Below are 19,814 nucleotides of genomic sequence, written 5' to 3' on the forward strand. Positions count from 1 at the left end.
ATTTTACGTCAGGCATTATATACGTTTGTTGACTTGGTTTATCTCACTCGGCGTAATCGTAGCTAGTTTTAAACTGTTGAGGCTCGGGAGTTGATCCACCGCAATAGCGGGGATACTCTGCCTGCTCCAGCCGAAGTATGGTTCACATGATGGGGCTGCTTTCAGTGAGTGTTGTGCCCCTGCGGAACGGGGTGCAGGCTTGGGGCAGAGGCTGCGCAACCATCCATGCAGCTTTCCGCTATAGTAACTTTAGCTCATTATCGAAGGTAGGGTGTCATTTATTTAAATAATGCCGTCCGCCGTCAACTTGCAAAAGAACCATGTCATGCTATCACACAACATTGATGACAGATTTACAATATATTTAAAAATGCATGATTAAGCCTTGTTTGTCTTTACTTGATGAACTTTGTTATAAAGAGTTTCTTACATAAAGATCCCTTCCTTGCTTATGAAACATTTTACCCCTCATTAATTTCATAACATAGCGAGTTGCTGCGTTCTGTGGGGAAGGGGGCAGCTGCAGCAAATTGTGAGTCATGGCTAGAAGCGATCACTTCAGTTTTGATCAAATTAACGTCAGATTTGATTTTTCGTAGCAGGTTAGGATAACTTATTCAGCAGGTTGGGAGAATTAACCTATCATTTTAGGATAATTGGGTTAAGGTTAGGACAATTTGTTAGCGTTAGATAAAATGCAAAAAACTTTTGCAAATTTACTTTTGACGTAAATTTGACCAACTGGATCCTGTCGCAACGGTCTCGGAGCTTTTCGTATTATTCTAGCCTTGACCCAAATTGTGTGAAACATTCAAAGGCCTTTTGCCAAATCGATGCTTTTATAGCCTAACATAAATTCAATGAGTTAATCTGTTTATTAAGGACTTTAATATTATTTACTGTAATAATAATCAGTTTGCCTGCTTCAGTTATTATGTGTGGATGTGTTGTATATTCAATGAATAGTAAAAGGGGTAAAAATGATGCGCACCCAAAAATGTTTTGTAGAGGGGCTGACTAACGGAGAGTAAACTATAAAAAGAAAGTCGGTTGCTATACCCATTTAAATGTTTGGGATCATAATTAGAATATTCAGTGAATAACATCTGAATAGTCTTCAACTGTGTATTGTTGAATATCAGTAGCCTAATGCAGATATTTTAACCCTTTCAAATATGAGATTCAAGGTAGGCTGTGTTAATCCAATCCTGCTGTCTCCTCAGTGTTCTGCATTAAAACGAATCAATCCCATGGGATTAAATCAATGCACTTTCACATTGGCTCGATTGCTCAGTTTCAAACCCCCACGAGGTAAATCACTCTAACACCAGGAATATGTTGATGTTATCATCTATGCATGTAATGACCATGGCAATTACAGATGACTGTGCAATTCATTTTTGTTGTTTGATTGTGTCCTACATCTTCAATCCCTATGCTAATTAGATGTTTTAATTGCTTCAGGATTTGAGAAGTTCTTCCCAAAGAGTGAGGACACTCCTGGAGTGAACAAATCATCTGAAGAGACCGGAGGTATGACTAATGACCTATATCCTGTCTCTACTGGCCCACTCTTAAAACACTGGGATGTCAATGATGGACAGCCAGTTGTCTGGGATTTAATTTATTTTGCCATTTTGCTTGTTTAGATGAGAAGAACAAAGAGACAGAATCTCAGGGCGGAGGAGAAGAGGGACCAAATGAAAGTGGCGAGAGAGAGGGGAAGAGAGGCGGAAGGAAGGATGATTCAGACTGGTGGACACGCTTCCAGGTCTGTTTCAAAGCCTCCACTTTCTACAGATCAGACATGTAAACAAACAAGGTGTGCCTGTTTTCTCCACAGCAACAGCACTCTGTCATCACTCATGTTTGATTTTCCACCCCTTAATCTACCTGATCTGAACCAGAGACACTACATAAACACGTCAGTCAATAATGCCTTGTTTGGCAGCGTGTTATGTAATTGATGAGAGAGGAAAGTTTAAAAAAAGTTGTGTTTCTATTTCTAAAGGGCTGCTGTGTAAGAGGATAAAGGGTCACCTTTTATCATACTGCTAATGGGGGGGTTGACAGTTTGCATGAGAGGGAGGCAGACGCTGGCCAGAGCACCACTCTGCTTGCTTCCACTCAGACACTGTGTCTGTGTGTGTTCGCTTGTGTGTGTGTTGATGAGACTTCTGTATACATCATTTCCTCTCATTGTTTTCTCTGAATCTGACAGAATGATTTCCCCTGGGATGAGAAGACCATGCGCAATGTCGCGATCGGATTTGCCGGCATGGCCTCTGCGTTCCTGTATTTCTACTTCCGAGAGACTGGGAAGGAAGTCTCCTGGAAGGACTTTGTAAATAGCTACCTGGCTAGAGGACTGGTGAGAGACAGGGGATATGGTTACTTTTCTTCACTAGTTACTATGTAATAACATTTTATAAGACCAATAAGTAAAGTATTATTGAATGTGTTTTCATGCCTGGAGCTGTTATGTCATTGTTTGTGTGTGGAACAGTGAGTCTGAGGTCTTCATTCTTTGATGTGTCTGGTGACAGGTGGACCGTCTGGAGGTAGTCAACAAACAGTATGTCAGAGTCATCCCAGTGCATGGAGTCAATACGTCAGAGGTGGTATGTACCAAATAATCACAGGGGAGACATTTGGGAGCCTTGTTTTTTTTTACACTATCCATAGGTCCCCTTTCTTTGGAATTCAAGACATGTACAGAGTTTACAAGTTAGTAAGATATGCATTTGGATTTAGATGTCTTATGTGCTTATGTTCCATAATGTTTTGCTTGGAATTTAACCAATGAGGAATGCCAACAGTTGTAAGTGTGTTCACATCCCCTTGTCTCTCTGTGTGTCACAGAGCTACCTGTGGTTCAACATCGGCAGCGTGGAGACGTTTCAAAGCAATCTAGTGCTGGCCCAGCAGGAGATGGGCCTGGAATCTACACACAGAGTACCTGTGATCTATGGAAGCGAGAGCGACGGGTGAGACATCATGAGGTCTAGGCCATGGGTAGGTGAGACATCATGAGGTCTAGGCCATGGGATGGGTGAGACATCATGAGGTCTAGGACATGGGATGGGTGAGACACCATGAGGTCTAGGACATGGGATGGGTGAGACATCATGAGGTCTAGGACATGGGATGGGTGAGACATCATGAGGTCTAGGACATGGGATGGGTGAGACATCATGAGGTCTAGGACATGGGATTGGTGAGACACCTTGAGGTCTAGGACATGGGATAGGTGAGACATCATGAGGTCTAGGACATGGGATGGGTGAGACATCATGAGGTCTAGGACATGGGATGGGTGAGACACCATGAGGTCTAGGACATGGGATGGGTGAGACATCATGAGGTCTAGGACATGGGATGGGTGAGACATCATGAGGTCTAGGACATGGGATGGGTGAGACATCATGAGGTCTAGGACATGGGATGGGTGAGACATCATGAGGTCTAGGACATGGGATGGGTGAGACATCATGAGGTCTAGGACATGGGATGGGTGAGACATCATGAGGTCTAGGACATGGGATGGGTGAGACATCATGAGGTCTAGGACATGGGATGGGTGAGACACCATGAGGTCTAGGACATGGGATGGATGGAGAGCTGTGGGAACAGGAAGACTATTTGAATGTTGTTCAGATTAGGAGCTGTGGGGTTGGAGCTCATTTGAAGGTCCTCTCTATCATGCGCTCACTGACCCTGGATATGTTGATAGATTGATTGGCCCCTTAATGCTAATCTCTCCTCTCTTTTATTTATATATAGTACTTTCCTGATGAGCATTCTTCCAACCCTGTTGCTGGTTGGCTTCCTGCTCTTCACCATGCGCCAGGGACCAATGGCAGGAGGCCGTGGCGGAGGGCGGGGCAACCCCTTCAGCCAAGCTGGAGATCCTAGAGTTTGTCAACTTCCTGAAGAACCCCCGGCAGTACCAGGACCTGGGGGCCAAGATCCCCAAGGTAACTCTTTCCTTAGATACCATACCAGCATCTGAAACACTACTCAGATTACCCTGTTGTACAGGATGATGCCCACCAAGAGAAAAAATAGCAGTGTGTTGGATTTCATGGCCATGTCAGGAAAACACTGTGCAGTTGAATTTGTCTATGCAGAATGACAAGCTGAGATTATAGTTAATTGGCTGTTTGTTTGCATAGACATTTCCTTTGCATCTCAGTTACCACTGCACTCTAACCTCTAAGTACTCACAAGAGTGTCCACTTATACCAGCTATGACCATGTGCTTCCCAGGGTGCAGTGTTGTCGGGTCCCCCCGGCACAGGGAAGACCCTGCTAGCCAAGGCCACAGCCGGAGAGGCCAATGTCCCCTTCATCACCGTCAACGGATCTGAGTTCCAGGAGATGTTTGTTGGCGTGGGCCCAGCCAGGGTGAGTACTACCCCAGGGGAGAGGGGAGGAAGACGGACAGTTGGATTACAGGGTGGATTTCTGTTAGCTTTTCCTCTTTGTCTAAATATTTGCTTTGAGGTCACGCACTTGTTTCACTCCTCTATGGGAATAAATACATGTCTCTGTATCATTGTATTGACATGAGTTTTATACAATAAGAATGATAAACTTTGCTAAAGTGTTGATTTGTTGTGCTGTGGACCTACCCAGTAATGTAACCCATGCCTTTCCTTTTTCCAGGTGAGGGATATGTTTGCCATGGCCCGTAAGAACGCTCCCTGCATCCTGTTCATCGATGAGATAGATGCTGTGGGCAGGAAGAGAGGCAGAGGGAACTTTGGGGGACAGAGTGAGCAGGAGAACACACTCAACCAGCTGCTAGTGGAGATGGATGGTAGGTCTGGTTTGGTGGTCTTACACTGGTTAAATGAAGGTTAAATGAAGCAAAAAAAGGGAAATGATTCCCAAAGACACGCAATGAATGTGCCATGTTTAATTAACCATAGTTATCGGTGTCCTGTTTATTATGTGACCCTTCTATTTATTTTTATTTTTTTATTTCACCTTTATTTAACCAGGTAGGCTAGTTGAGAACAAGTTCTCATTTACAACTGCGACCTGGCCAAGATAAAGCATAGCAGTGTGAACAGACAACAACACAGAGTTACACATGGAGTAAACAATAAACAAGTCAATAACACAGTAGGGAAAAAAACAAAATGAGTCTATATACATTGTGTGCAAAAGGCATGAGGTAGGCAATAAATAGGCCATAGGAGCGAATAATTACAATTTAGCAGATTAACACTGGAGTGATAAATCATCAGATGATCATGAGCAAGTAGAGATACTGGTGTGCAAAAGAGCAGAAAAGTAAATAAATAAAAACAGTAAGGGGGTGAGGTAGGTCAATTGGGTGGGCTATTTACAGATGGACTATGTACAGCTGCAGCGATCGGTTAGCTGCTCAGATAGCAGATGTTTAAAGTTGGTGAGGGAAATAAAAGTCTCCAACTTCAGCGATTTTTGCAATTCGTTCCAGTCACTGGCAGCAGAGAACTGGAAGGACAGGCGGCCAAATGAGGTGTTGGCTTTTGGGATGATATATACCTGCTGGAGCGCGTGCTACGGGTGGGTGTTGATATCGTGACCAGTGAACTGAGATAAGGCGGAGCTTTACCTAGCATGGACTTATAGATGACCTGGAGCCAGTGGGTCTGGCGACGAATATGTAGCGAGGGCCAGCCGACTAGAGCATACAGGTCGCAGTGGTGGGTGGTATAAGGGGTTTTAGTAACAAAACGGATGGCACTATGATAAACTGCATCTAGTTTGCTGAGTAGAGTATTGGAAGCTAATTCTATACAATCTTAACTGTTTATTTCATCACTTCTCTGTTGGTTCTGTAGGGTTCAACACCAGCACTAACGTGGTCGTCTTGGCTGGGACCAACCGACCAGACATCCTGGACCCAGCACTGATGAGACCTGGGCGCTTCGACAGACAGATTTATATAGGTACAGTCAGTCCACTCCATAAATAAAGTCTGTGTGGCCTGGAACTGTTTATTTCTGTCCTAGCACTCTGTTCTGTCATAGCACTCTGTTCTGTCATAGCTCTCTGTTCTGTCATAGCTCTCTGTTCTGTCATAGCTCTCTGTTCTGTCATAGCACTCTGTTCTGTCATAGCACTCTGTTCTGTCATAGCACTCTGTTCTGTCCTAGCACTCTGTTCTGTCCTAGCACTCTGTTCTGTCCTAGCACTCTGTTCTGTCATAGCTCTCTGTTCTGTCATAGCACTCTGTTCTGTCATAGCTCTCTGTTCTGTCATAGCTCTCTGTTCTGTCATAGCACTCTGTTCTGTCATAGCTCTCTGTTCTGTCATAGCTCTCTGTTCTGTCATAGCTCTCTGTTCTGTCATAGCACTCTGTTCTGTCATAGCACTCTGTTCTGTCCTAGCACTCTGTTCTGTCCTAGCACTCTGTTCTGTCATAGCACTCTGTTCTGTCATAGCACTCTGTTCTGTCATAGCACTCTGTTCTGTCATAGCACTCTGTTCTGTCATAGCACTCTGTTCTGTCCTAGCTCTCTGTTCTGTCATAGCACTCTGTTCTGTCATAGCACTCTGTTCTGTCATAGCACTCTGTTCTGTCATAGCTCTCTGTTCTGTCATAGCTCTCTGTTCTGTCAATGATCTAAATACTGTAGTAGGTACAGATAGTCTAACTTTTGCAGGACATAATCTGTGTCTACCTGTCGCCAAAAATCAACACAGCCATTGTTATAGACTATCAGACAATTCATTGGCCCCTCTTTCAGAGTCCAGCTCTATCAGTACCTCACATATACAGGGCTGCAGGTAGCCTAGTGGTTAGAGCGTTGGACCGAAAGGTTGCAAGATTGAATCCCGAGCTGACAAGGTACAAATCTGTTGTTCTGCCCCTGAACAAGGCAATTAACCCACTGTTCCTAGGCCGTCATTGAAAATAAGAATTTGTTCTTAACTGACTTGCCTAGTTAAATAAAGGTAAAATAATATATATATATTCTAGATATAAGCCACAGTATGTGGATGCCTTTACCTAGCCGCTGTACGGTATACACAATGCTGTCTATTTCTACAGTAAAAGGTACTTTAACAGTGCTTTATCAGTGTGTTCAGTACTGTCACTCAAAGAGCGTAGTTTACTTGGATTAAACATAGTTTACCTGGATTGAACATGGTTACCTGGATTAGAGTCTCCAGGATTAACGTGGTATTAGCGTTGCTTTCTTTGCTCTGGTGTTGTTCTGGCTCTGCTCTCTGACAACTCTTCCTCTCTGGTCAACAGCCCACAAACAGAATGTGTTTTCTGCCCTGTCGTTGGATTAGCATCTTCAGCGCAGTCTATTGAGGGATTACCCAGCCTGAGCCGGCCGGCATAGCTCATGACATTAGCACGCCATGTCTGTCAAGTTCCGCCTCTCCTGACCTGACCCCCATTACCATAGTAACGAGCTAACCTGGCCCTGTGAGTTTGGGGAAAGGAGTTTGACCTGAACAGGAAAAACTCAGTGCTATAAATTCTAACTAGAGCCCAGAGTTTTTTGCTGTTGGGTCCTGTGGTCATTGAGAACTCCTGGTCCATATTCTAGTCCCAGACAGCCCTGGCTGAAATTAATGTGGTTAATATACAGGCTTTTTTTTGTCACCTTTCCTTGGGTAGTGAAACCACTTCCTACAGCCCTTGCCGACATGATTAGAATTTGACATGACCCCATTTCAGCAATGCAGTAAAAGCTTGCCTGGTGTTTGTCCTCGCAATTAGTCCTTGTTATCAAGCCATTTTAGAAGTGGAAACTTGAAGTGCACAGAGATAAAAAAACAACAACATATTTTTGGTCACATTCTTGGCAAAAGTACAGGTGCAGAAGCACTGACTGTGCAAAATGTTTTTGCCATCAGTACTATCATAACTTGCCTAATTGCGTTATGTCAGCTGTGTGGATGTGGTTGTACCCTTTGTGAGTGAGGTGAGATGGCTGATCTAGGTTATTTCTTACGGCTGGGATCCAGTTTCCCCCCAAGTCCAGTCCAGCTGTACAATGGTAGGCAGCTCTGACCTGGCCTCACTGGCCTGCATTCTTCTGTCTGTCATGGAAACTAACTGCAGCCTGAGCGAGAGCTTCTATAAACCGAAGGGTTATGTAACCGGGGGACAGTAACCATTAGGGATAGGAGGCAAGCTGCTCCCCTGGGCTCTCTGACTAGGGTGTCAATATTTTCCCTCTTCCTCTCCAGCCTGAGCCAGTGATCCGTCCCCATAAATATGTTACACTTCCTCCCTGTCAAACCTGATCCCCATCTCTTTCCCTTTCTATCCCTACTCTAATTCAAATTCTCTTTCTCTCTTCTCCTCTCAGGTCCACCAGACATAAAGGGCAGAGCGTCCATCTTTAAGGTCCATCTGAGGCCTCTGAAGCTGGACTCCAGTATAGACTCTGAAGCTTTGGCCAGGAAACTAGCTCCCCTCACACCTGGCTTCACTGGTGAGTGCAGGGCCAGGTGTGTTTGTCTGTGTGCACGTTGACAGCTAGCTGTGTAAGGGATGGTTCGGATTTTGGAAATGAAGCCCTTTATCTACTTCCATAGAGTCAGATGAACTCATGGATACCATTCTTATGTCTCCGTGTCCAGTAGGAAGGAAGTTAGAGGTGGCTTTGCAGGCCAATGCTAACTAGCATTAGCGAGACTTTGACTTTGCACTAGCTTTACCCAAATACTTCCAGTCTTTGTGATAATCTAGTTAGAATTTGCTCGTGAGGGAAGTAGATAAAGGGATTAATTTCCAAAATCCCGAACTATCCTTTTAAAAGTAATGATGACATTAACACAGTACATGGTTCTGTCAACATACAGGAGCTGATATTGCCAACGTGTGTAATGAGGCGGCCCTGATAGCAGCACGCTACCTTAACGAGTCTATCAACGTCAATCACTTTGAGCAGGCCATCGAGAGGGTCATCAGAGGTAAGCTACTGTCACTGACTGGGGGATGGTGGGGGGAGTGGATGTCAGGGGTCAGGGGTCAGGGCTCCAACAGGGAGTTCATCTTTGGAATGTAACTGTCAGACTGACTGGTGTTGACATGACCTTCCTGCCCTGTCTGTCGGGGCCAGTGAGGCCACTCTTTTACTCCTGAACAAGTGACCAAGCCCCCTCCCCTAACACACACATGTGCAGCCTTGAGACATGAAACTCACACACACTTTGTGGTTGTAAACATGCCCTCCTTTCCCCCCAGGCCTGGAGAAGAAGACCCAGGTACTACAGCCATTAGAGAAGACCACTGTAGCATACCACGAGGCTGGCCATGCTGTGGTGGGCTGGCACCTGAAACACGCTGACCCTCTGCTCAAGGTGTGCGGCCATCTCCTCCCCTCTTCCCTCCTCAATAACATTCTCTTCTACCCTCTCTTCTTTTACCTTTTATCCCCACCCACTGTCTCTTCTCTGTTCTTACTGTCCCTGTTCTACCTATCCTACCTACCCTACCTATCCCTCAATTTCACCCTGAGCAGAATGTAGGCTCTTACCTGTTTGTTTCCTCTCCTGTCCCAGGTGTCAATCATTCTCCGGGGGAAGGGTTTGGGGTATGCTCAGTACCTCCCTAAGGAGCAGTACCTGTTCACTCGGGAGCAGCTGTTTGACAGGATGTGTATGATGCTGGGGGGACGTGTGGCAGAGCAGGTATTTTTTGGGAAGATCACCACAGGGGCACAGGATGACCTCCGGAAGGTCACGCAGTCTGCCTACGCACAGGTAAACGCATGCGCGCGCGCGCACACACACACACACACACACACACTCTAATTAACCTCTCTCTCTCCCCCTCGATCCCTCAGGTGGTTCAGTTTGGGATGAGTGAGGTGGTGGGCCAGGTGTCTTTTGAGCTCCCCAGGCAGGGAGAGATGGTGATGGAGAAGCCTTACAGCGAGCCCACGGCCCAGCTCATAGACCAGGAGGTCCGCTCACTCATCGACGCTGCCTTCCAACGCACACAGCAGCTCATCACTGAGAAGAGAGACGTGGTAGAGAAGGTGAGGGGGATAGAGAGGGGTATGTAGGAGAGAGATGGTGACAGAGGAGGGACATATGGAGAGGGCTAGAGAGAGGTGGTCCAAATCTCTTAACCCTAAGAGGGGTCCCGCATCCCGGAGTCGCCTCTTCACTGTTGTTGAGACTGGTGTTTTGCGGGTACTATTTAATGAAGCTGCCAGTTGAGGACTTGAGGCATCGGTTTCTCAAACTAGACACTAATGTACTTGTCCTCTTGCTCAGTTGTGCACCGGGGCCTCCCACTCCTCTTTCTATTCTGGTTAGAGCCAGTTTACACTGTTCTGTGAAGGGCGTAGTACAAGATCTTCAGTTTCTTGGCAATTTCTTGCATGGAATAGCCTCTATTTCTCAGAACAATAATAGACTGACGAGTTTCAGAAGAAAGTCCTTTGTTTTTGGCCATTTTGAACCTGTAATCAAACCCACAAATGCTGATGCTCCAGATGCTCAACTAGTCTAAAGAAGGCCAGTTTTATTGCTTCTTTAATCAGAACAACAGTTTTCTGATCAGAACAACAGAATGAGTTTTTCCCCACAAAAGGGATTTATTACAGACAGAAAAAGTCCTCAGTTTCAAAACTATGGAATCATGTAGTAACCAAAACAAAATGTATTTTGATTTATTTAACACTTTGTTTTGGTTACTACATGATTCCATATGTGTTATTTCATAGTTTTGGGGGGGGGAAACCTCTTCAATGAGTAGGTATGTATGAACTTTTGTCTGGTACTATATATCTCCATAGCAACGCCAGCCGAGCCATGCTTACTTCCACACCCCTGTAGAAACCCTGTAGAGGGGTTTTGGTTTCCACTTCTCAGAATAGAGGGTATTTGGGTTTTGGGAGAAGTAATGAGATGATGTCGTACCGATCTGCATTGCACTTTCTGAAGGTTGTTTTTTAACCTTTTACTGCTGAAAATAAAGGTGTCACTACTTCACTCAATCTCAGTATTTCTGACCAGTTTTGGAACTCCGCAATTACCTACGTTGATTCATGGATTTATACAAAAAATTTGCATTGTTACACTCCGGACCATATGTATGAAAAAATATATTTCTACTTCTATGCCTAGTTGTGTGGGTTACCGTAAACAAAAAATATGATGTATTTAGAGTATATTCCAGATGTCTTGGTGTAGCCTAAACTGTGTTTAAATTCCAATCCTGCTTTTCTGCCTGATTTGACTGACTACTGGTTCTTGTGGCTCAGTTTATCTAGTGATCTTGCTTAAAGTACTATAAGGAATGTGTATATGACTGTTTCAATGCAACAACAAAAAAGTCAACACTAAAATACATCCATAAATGTTTAGTTTGCTATGTGATATATTATCAACATCTGACATTCACCAATAAAATCAGAATTTATGTCCCAGTGTGAATGCATATCTATGAGTTGTTATTATTAGTTATCTGACCTCACAGTGCTGTAAGGATGACTTAAATCAGGAGTATTTGTGCCACTGGTTATACTGGATGTGAAATCCCATTCCATAGGAACAGGGGGCACATTTTGATTTGATTTATATACAGTAGTGTACAGGTAACTGCCAAAATGAAGGAAACACCAACATAGTGACTTAGTAGAGTGCATGGTCACCACGAGCCAGAACAGCTTCAGTGCACCTTGGCACAGATTCTACAAGTGTCTGAAACTCTACTGGAGGGATGACACCATTCTTCCACGAGAAATTCCATCATTTGGAATTGTTTCGGTGATGGTGGTGGAAAATGCTGTCTCAGGTGCTGCTTCAGAATCTCCCACAAGTGTTCAGTTAGGTTGAGATCTGGTTACTGAGATGGCCATGGCATATGGTTTACATCGTTTTAATGCTCATCAAACCATTCAGTGAGCACTCCTGCCCTGTGGATGGAGCCAAAAAGAATGGCTTTCCCAGCAAGATTATGCATGAGCCTCAGCATGATGGGATTTTAATTGCTTAATGAACTCATGAAGGACACCTGTGTGGAAGCATCTGCTTTCTATATACCTTTTATTACTCATTTACTCATTCCTCGTGTTTCCTTTATTTTGGCAGTTACATGTACACAGTCCATGCCTCTGTGTGTTGGTGGCTGGTGGCACCTTAATTGGGGAGGATGGGCTCATAGTAATGGCTGCAACTGAATAAATGAAATGGTATTTGTATTTCTTATGGATCCCCATTATCTGCTGCCAAGGATACCATTCCATTCACTCCATTTCAGCCATTATTATGAGCTGTCCTCCCCTCAGCAGCCTCCTGTGGGTCCTATATATATGGTTCATATAAATGTGGCTACTTTGCTGTTATTCTGGCTGCACTTTTTGATGTGACTGTAAATTAGCCGTAGTTGGCTAGCTAGCAAGCAAGGGATAAGACGTTGCCAGCCAGTATGGCAATGGAACATTTAGAACGACTGGGTTGCTTCTCTGTCATAGATACAGAACAAAAAGGCTGAACGACTGGGTTGCTTCTCTGTCAACAGAACCGATAGAACGAACGACCAGCCGGCTTGGGTAGCAACCCTAGATTTGTGTCGGGAAGGATGAATATCTGTATCTTGTCGAAGGATGAAATAGTATGAATAAATTCATCGAAATAAGGTTTTTAATGAAATTGTCAATCATTATTTGAATATCAAATCTAATTTTATTGGTCACATACACATGGTTAGCAGATGTTATTCCGAGTGTAGCGAAATGCTTGTGCTTCTAGTTCCGACAATGCAGCAATATCTAACAAGTAATATCTAACAATTCCACAACAACTACCTAATACACACAAATATAAGTAAAGGGATGGAATAAGAATATGTACATATAAATATATGGATGAGCAATGACCGAGTGGCATAGGCAAGATGCAATAGATGGTGTAAAATACAGTATATACAAGATATGTAAACATCATTATTAAAGTGGCATTAATAAAGTGACTAGTGATCCATTTGTTAGATTGGCCAATGATTTTAAGTCTGTATGTAGGCAGCAGCCTGTCTGTGTTAGTGGTGGCTGTTTAACAGTCTGATGGCCTTGAGATAGAAGCTTTTTTTCAGTCTCTTGGCCCCAGCTTTGATGCACCTGTACTGACCTCGCCTTCTGGATGGTAGCGGGGTGAACAGGCAGTGGCTCGGGTGGTTGTTGTCCTTAATGATCTTTTTGGCCTTCCTGTGACGTCGGGTGCTGTAGGTGTCCTGGAGGGCAGGTAGTTTGCCCCTGGTGATGCGTTGTGCAGACCGTACCACCCTCTGGAGAGCCCATAATATGTTGGTAACCCGTTGTATACAAGTGATAAAGCCCTCGAAGCCGGTGTTTGGAGGATATTTTGGCACGGGTTGCCAGCCCTCCACTTCGTCTCGGGCCTAACACCTGTACCAATATATCCTCCAAACACCAGCTTCTTGGACATTATCACTTAAATAATGCACGCTCTAGAATGTACTTCAAGCCAATCAGAAACAAGTATTAAAAAACGCCATGGTATAAAGCTGTTTATGGATATGTGTATGACTGTATACTGTAAGTCTATCTCATTCCCCACTTTATTCTGTTCTGCCCTCTATCTGCTCAGTTAGGAACCTGCAGTCACGATTTAAAAAGCAGACATTTTAAACCTCTACAGAGCTGCCAGAGCCCATTGATTTTGGCGAAGCTGACAAGAGTAAATTAAAGTTATTCCTTTGAACATTTAAACATTATTGCTATTCAATACTTCTCTGTCCACTGTGTGATTAAGTGTGTACTCTGAAGTATTTCAATGTGGTTTCAATTGAACTGTTTTCATGTTGCTGATGCTGGTTTTCTTCCACAGTGTTCCTGGCAGGAATCCGAGAGAGTTTGTTTGTTTGGTCTGTTGAGCATAAATAATGGAAAGTTCAGACTGCTGTTCGTAATACCCTATCAGACAACCTACAGCTGCACAATGTTTGGTTAGTGCTCTAACGCAAAAATCTCCCACAGAGAAAATTCACTTTGTTTGCATGAAATTCTTTATTTTTTTCACCACCCATCCCCACATCGCTTGGTTTGGCAAAGGACAAGATCCACAGTGTTGAATGTAATGTTGGTGAGAAGGGCTGCTGTCGTATCTCATCTCATATCTGCAAATACATTTAGTTTACTGTGGCCACACCGGTTTCCTCTCAGGTAGAGAGAGGTAGAAGAAGAGAGAGAGAGAGAGGATGGAAAGAAAAGAGAGCGATGGAGAGTGGCCCCACTGAAACGCTACCCATTGCCTCCTGTTAGTTACAACCTACAGAAAGCCTGCAGAAAGTAATTCAGAGAGAGCAGATGGCCCTGGCACTTTAAGGAAGAACATTGTGCAATAGATTCAGGTTGGACTCTTATTCTAATTACAAAGAAGACTTCCAGATTGCCTGCTGTACTATCGCATAATGACATCCATATTCCAGTAATTTATTTGACTGGAGTGGGTATTCTCGTTAACTTTGCCACATGATATTTTGTAGCCGAGGTTGTCACAGATTTCAGGGTCCGTCCCACCCCTCCAAATCTACTCTCCCACCCCTAAGATGCTGCAGGGATGGGGAGGCTTTTGACCAAGCATTCTCCCCACACTGGGACAGCCTTATACCCTGTTGTTCACCCCAAACAAAGCCTCAAAAAGCACACTGGCCCTCCAGTGTTTTGTGCCAGTGGAACCCCTTGCATGGAAAACACAATAATAGTATGTGTGTACGTGTGTGTGATTTTGTGTGTATTTCACTCACAGACATCGTTTCATGTTAAGTTTATAATACAGTGCACAGCATCGAGAGCTCAGTCTGTCTATAGTGTCTTTAGCACCATGGTTGTCTCAGTGCCCGGCGCAGGGGTTGGGTCAGTTGGTGTGGTCTCTGTGTCCGCTCTCGGTGTTTCAACTCTGGTCCTCTCTCTTTCCGGGCCCTGGGCCTCTCCTCCAGACCCACAGGCTCTCAGGGCTGCTTAGGCCTCTCCAGCTTCATTAAGGGCTCTGCGGTGGTGTCGGAGTCGCTGTGGTGCTTCCTCTCCCTGCGGGGCTCAGCCTTGCTGCAACGGGTCCACGAGGGGGAGCGCATGTAACCTCCTCTGGGCAGGGGTGGCTGTTGGTGGCCTGGGGATGATAATGAGGAGAAGGGTCAAGCTATGCACATGACATACATGTGATGAGAGGGTGGGTAAGTTATGGATCACACACATACAAACATGCACGTCTCTTAACCACAAACATAAAACTCATGTACACACAAGGTGAGGTCAAAGTGCACGCCTCTCACGTATCCTGATATTTTTATGGGAAAAAAACAGCCTAGGGGACATGTATGTTGTGAACTGCTCTATACAGCTCAAACATGCTGACCACGTAACCCAGAGGCCCTGGATTAAGTTTCCGCACCTTCCTGTCTGTCACGTATAGCATATACACTGAGTGGACAAACCATTAGGAACATTTCCATGACATAGACTGACCAGGTGAAATCTATGATCCCTTATTGTTATCCCTTGTTAAATCCACTTCAATCTGTGTAGGTGAAGGGGAGGAGACAGGTTAAAGAAATATTACATATTTTTAAGCCTTGAGACATGGATTGTGTGTGTGTGCCATTTAGAGGGTGAATGGGAAAGACAAAATTTGAAAGTGCCTTTGAACAGGATATGGTAGTAGGTGCCAGGCGCACTGGTTTGACTGTGTCAAGAACTGCAACGCTGCTGGGTATTTCACGCTCAACAGTTTCCCATGTGTATCAAGAATAGTCCACCACCAAAGGACATCTAGCCAACTAGACCCAACTGGGGGAAGCATTGGAGTCAACATGGGCCAGCATCCCTGTGGAACGCTCTTAACCGCGAGTCTACCTGCTATCTCCCCCAATGGTCACCATACTGTAACTCATTTAACAAAGTAAATCAAGTCAGTAGGGGCTGTCAACTCCCTGAAGTCACCTAATGCCTCTAAAAGCTTCCTTTCTCTATGCCACTTCACTCAATTATGTTTGCCCAAGGTTCTCCAAAAATAGTTTAGAACAGCATGCAGTGGTGAGTGCAGTTTGTTTCCCTACTGTAGAATAGATCAATATGCTATGGTTTAAAGGCATCCCGATCGTAAAGAACAGAATATAATTTAGTTCATGCAGCTCCACATGACCTATTCCTCTGGGATTCTGCAGGTCCTTACAGCATGATATCATTACTCTGAATATTGAGGCAGATGAAACTATGAAGTACTCTGTCAGAGAGGCAGTGTGCAGTGAGCTGAGTATGTGTTAGTGTATGTTAATGTGTATCCTATACATGTATGTGTCTCAAAGACACTGAATCCCAAGAGAAATGGAGGAGTTTAGAAAAGTAGGAGCTCTGTGTGCGTGCGTGTGTGTGCATGTGTAAGTGCGTGCATGTGACTACATGTGTAGTAGATGATAGATCATTTTAGTTTGATCTCTCTCTGCTTCTCCTCTCCGGTCATTGTTATTGCTCTAAAACAGTCACATGGTCACCTCTCCTCCAATCATCAGCTCCATTTAGCCTGCTGGCTGTTTATTCCAGTTCATTATGCTCACAATGGCTGCTTGTTTTAGCTGTCACAGACATTTGTCTCACACTTATTTTTCAGTGTCTCGAGGCAACAGAACTCCCCCATAGAACCACTACACAGAACCACTACACAGCTCTCCGGTGTCATTTTGGTCTATAGCCATCAGCATGCTAGATAGAGATTCTACTACTTCAGTTTTGTAGAGTGGTGATATCATGGATAGAGAATATGATTGGTTCGCTAACTACTAGGGGGAGTAGAAATGAGAAGCTGATTGGTGTTTAGGTGATGAGGTGATGACATCAGAGGAATGTGTTTGTGAAATGTTTTGGCAAATAGGATGCTGCACTTGATCTGCTGCACTTCATCTCCCTTGACATCTCCCTCTCCTCTTTCTCTCCCCCCCTCCTACACCCTTTCTTTCTCTGTCTCTCTCCCCTTGTACCTCTCTTTCCCCTACTACACCTTTTCTTTCTCTGTCTCTCTCCTACGGTGCCTCTCTTTCTTTGTGTCCATCTCCCCGCTCTCTTTAATCTTGAATCAACCCCTCCCATCATATGTGTTAATCTGCATGTCCTTGAGTGCACAGAAGGGACCAGTGTCAAGTAGGTTCACACGAATATGGGTCCCGGGTGGCGCAGTGGTCTAGGGCACTGCATCGCAGTGCTAGCTGCGCCACCAGAGTCTCTGGGTTCGCGCCCAGGCTGGGCTGGGTTCGCGCCCAGGCTCTGTCGCAGCCGGCCGCAACCGGGAGATCCGTGGGGCGATGCACAATTGGCATAGCGTCATCCGGGTTAGGGAGGGTTTGGCCGGTAGGGAGGGTTTGGCCGGTAGGGATATCCTTGTCTCAGTATGTAAAAATGTAATAAAATGTATGCACTCTACTGTAAGTCGCTCTGGATAAGAGCGTCTGCTAAATGACTAAAATGTAAATGTAAATGAATATTGGTCATATGGAGGGGCATATGAAATAAAGCACTGCCTCTTTACACCACTTGGTGGTGCTGTTCACTGTTACAGAGATCACAGGATTAATAGGTGTAGCTTTTTAACCCTCCTTAAACTGCACACACATCAATGCAATTACTGTCTAATAATAAGGCACGTCCCAGCTCTCACTCTCTATAAGTTAAATGCTGTAACTATAGATAAACCAGCAGTGATGTATGATCACACAAGCGTACACATGAAAACGTGTGCGTGCACACACACACACACACACACACACACACACACACACACAGTATTGATCCCTGAAGATTGATGGTGTCTCCATTGGATTTTAATGGGAGGGACAAGAGCCTCCTCAGCATCCTGAAAGGCTCTGTTTGCGTGAGTGCTTGTTAATTCAACTTTGTATCTGCCACGCTGGTCCTTGTGTGTGTGTGTCCCTACTTTCATGACGTGTCTCTGCATCTCTACCAGTATGTCTCTATCTGTGTCCTTGTCTATGTCTGTGTGTGACTAGAATGCTATAGTCGCTGTATGAGTCAGCCCATCCCTGGTCAGGGTTTTGTGATTGACAGCTCTATGAATATGGATGCGGGAGAAGCCTCCTCTTCTCCCTGCAGGGTGCTGACAGAGACAGATCAGAGAATGAGACTCTCACCACACAAACACACACCTCTATCTATCTCTCATTGAACATCCTGTACCCTCAGACCTTCATGTCAGGACCACCGACCACCCCTTTCCCTATTGCTCAGGACCTACTCATAACCAACTCCCTTGAGAGTCCTCCCATTTAGTTCAGAATAGAATTTAGTTCATGCAGCTTCACTCAGTTATGTTTGCACAATCCAAATCCAATTTCCTTAACTCAATCCCCCATCAGCACAAAGGCACCCCCCCCCCCTTCTATCTCATCCTTGTAGTGTCTCTCTCCCTCTCTGCCTCTCTGCCTCCCTCCCTCCCTGCCACCATGTCTGCAGTGTCTCGCTGTGCTAAACCCCTCTGTCTAAGAAGCCCTTCTGTGCTGTTGGCTCCATCAGATTCCACAACAAGTGTGTTGCTGTGAGAACAAAGTCCACAGAAAACACCAGCCTGTGCTTTACAAAGGCTCTTAAACCACGGAAGCACAATGCTAGTATGGTGCCAACACGCTGTGTGTACTGTGTATGTTACACCTGGTTACTGTGTGTGCGTGCGTGCGTGCGAATGTGTATGTGTGTTTCATGTTGGGACTGGGACGTCAGTTATGGTGCCCTTGTTTGTGCAGTCCTTTCAGAGGCTCCAGTGGACTCCTAAAGATTTATGAGCAAGACTACTACAGTTACCCTGAATGGAAATGTTTTCCCCCAGTCTTGCCCACAGCTGCTGCTACAGTATAGTGGGTGGTTGTGTTATTTTTGTCTGCTTGGAAAGCTTCAACCTGCCTTGTTAACACTGATGAACCACAGCATCAAAACACACATATTGGATCGATCTGGAAACATCACCAAGCCCCTTCTCCATGCGTTGCCCATCCTCCTTCGATGGTAGCAGATTTGAAAGCAGCAAAAGGGTATATGCTACTGTATATGGTAATGAGACCACCTAGCCAGTTACTGTCTCTGGTAAAGTGGTAACCTCAGTGTAAGAGCTGCAGTGTCCTCCCTCTGTCCTCCTGTGTCATCACAGGGTGTGACTGTCAGAGCCTGGGCTCTCCCGGAGAACACTCCAGAGGAGATGACTCACTCCCACACAGATCTGGGATCAACTTTCCCTCCCCCTATACTAACCTTAACCATTGGGGGGGGGACACACAAAATTTACCATAGATCAGTGTCTAGGGGCAACTCCATTCTACTGCCTCACTCCTCCTCAGATGGGTTTAAAGGTGGTCAAAGTGATCCTGGGGTTTGTAGTTTAAAAAGGACCTTTGAGGTGATAATGGTCATAATGGGCGTTGTAGTCTCTGTATAGATCTGGTATGTCACCTCTTGTTATATATCTATTTCACATACACAGAGCAGATGCAGATACTGACTGTACAGAGGGGTGGGGGCCTACCAATGCAGCTGTACACATTTAGCTTATCTAATTTATTTTCCTCCCTTTCTCCTCTGGTCCTCCCTCACTTCTCTAACCCTCTCTGGCCTTCATCCCGCCATCCCCTCCTCATCCCCCCATCCCCTCCATTTCTCCTGACCATCTCATCTACCAACTCTGATCCCTGGGCTGTCCTGACTGGCAGGTGTCCGAAACATAAGTGCCCACACAGCTTCCATTACCCCTGTCTGTCCAGTATACAGTTGGAGAGGAGAGGAGAGGAGAGGAGAGGAGAGGAGAGGAGAGGAAAATAAAATAAA

The 19,814-nt window shown here is 45.0% G+C and overlaps 1 protein-coding gene and 1 pseudogene across 2 annotated transcripts in view; one reads left to right on the forward strand and one right to left on the reverse strand.

Annotated features, from left to right (window-relative positions):
* The first annotated feature begins 12 nt into the window (after window positions 1-12).
* Window positions 13-12,625, forward strand: LOC139576151 (mitochondrial inner membrane m-AAA protease component AFG3L1-like; annotated as a pseudogene).
* Window positions 12,626-13,984: 1,359 nt separating this feature from the next.
* The window catches only part of LOC139576154 (dysbindin domain-containing protein 1-like), a 29,622-nt gene continuing 23,792 nt past the window's right edge, over window positions 13,985-19,814 (reverse strand). For both annotated transcript variants that reach the window (XM_071401891.1, XM_071401890.1), the window contains exon 4: window positions 13,985-15,105. In XM_071401891.1, coding sequence (XP_071257992.1) covers window positions 14,948-15,105 — 158 coding nt within the window. In that variant the 3' untranslated portion in view covers window positions 13,985-14,947. The remainder of the gene's footprint in view (window positions 15,106-19,814) is intronic.

This window comes from Salvelinus alpinus, chromosome 5 (genome assembly GCF_045679555.1).
Source record: "Salvelinus alpinus chromosome 5, SLU_Salpinus.1, whole genome shotgun sequence".
Taxonomy (NCBI): Eukaryota; Metazoa; Chordata; class Actinopteri; order Salmoniformes; family Salmonidae; genus Salvelinus; species Salvelinus alpinus.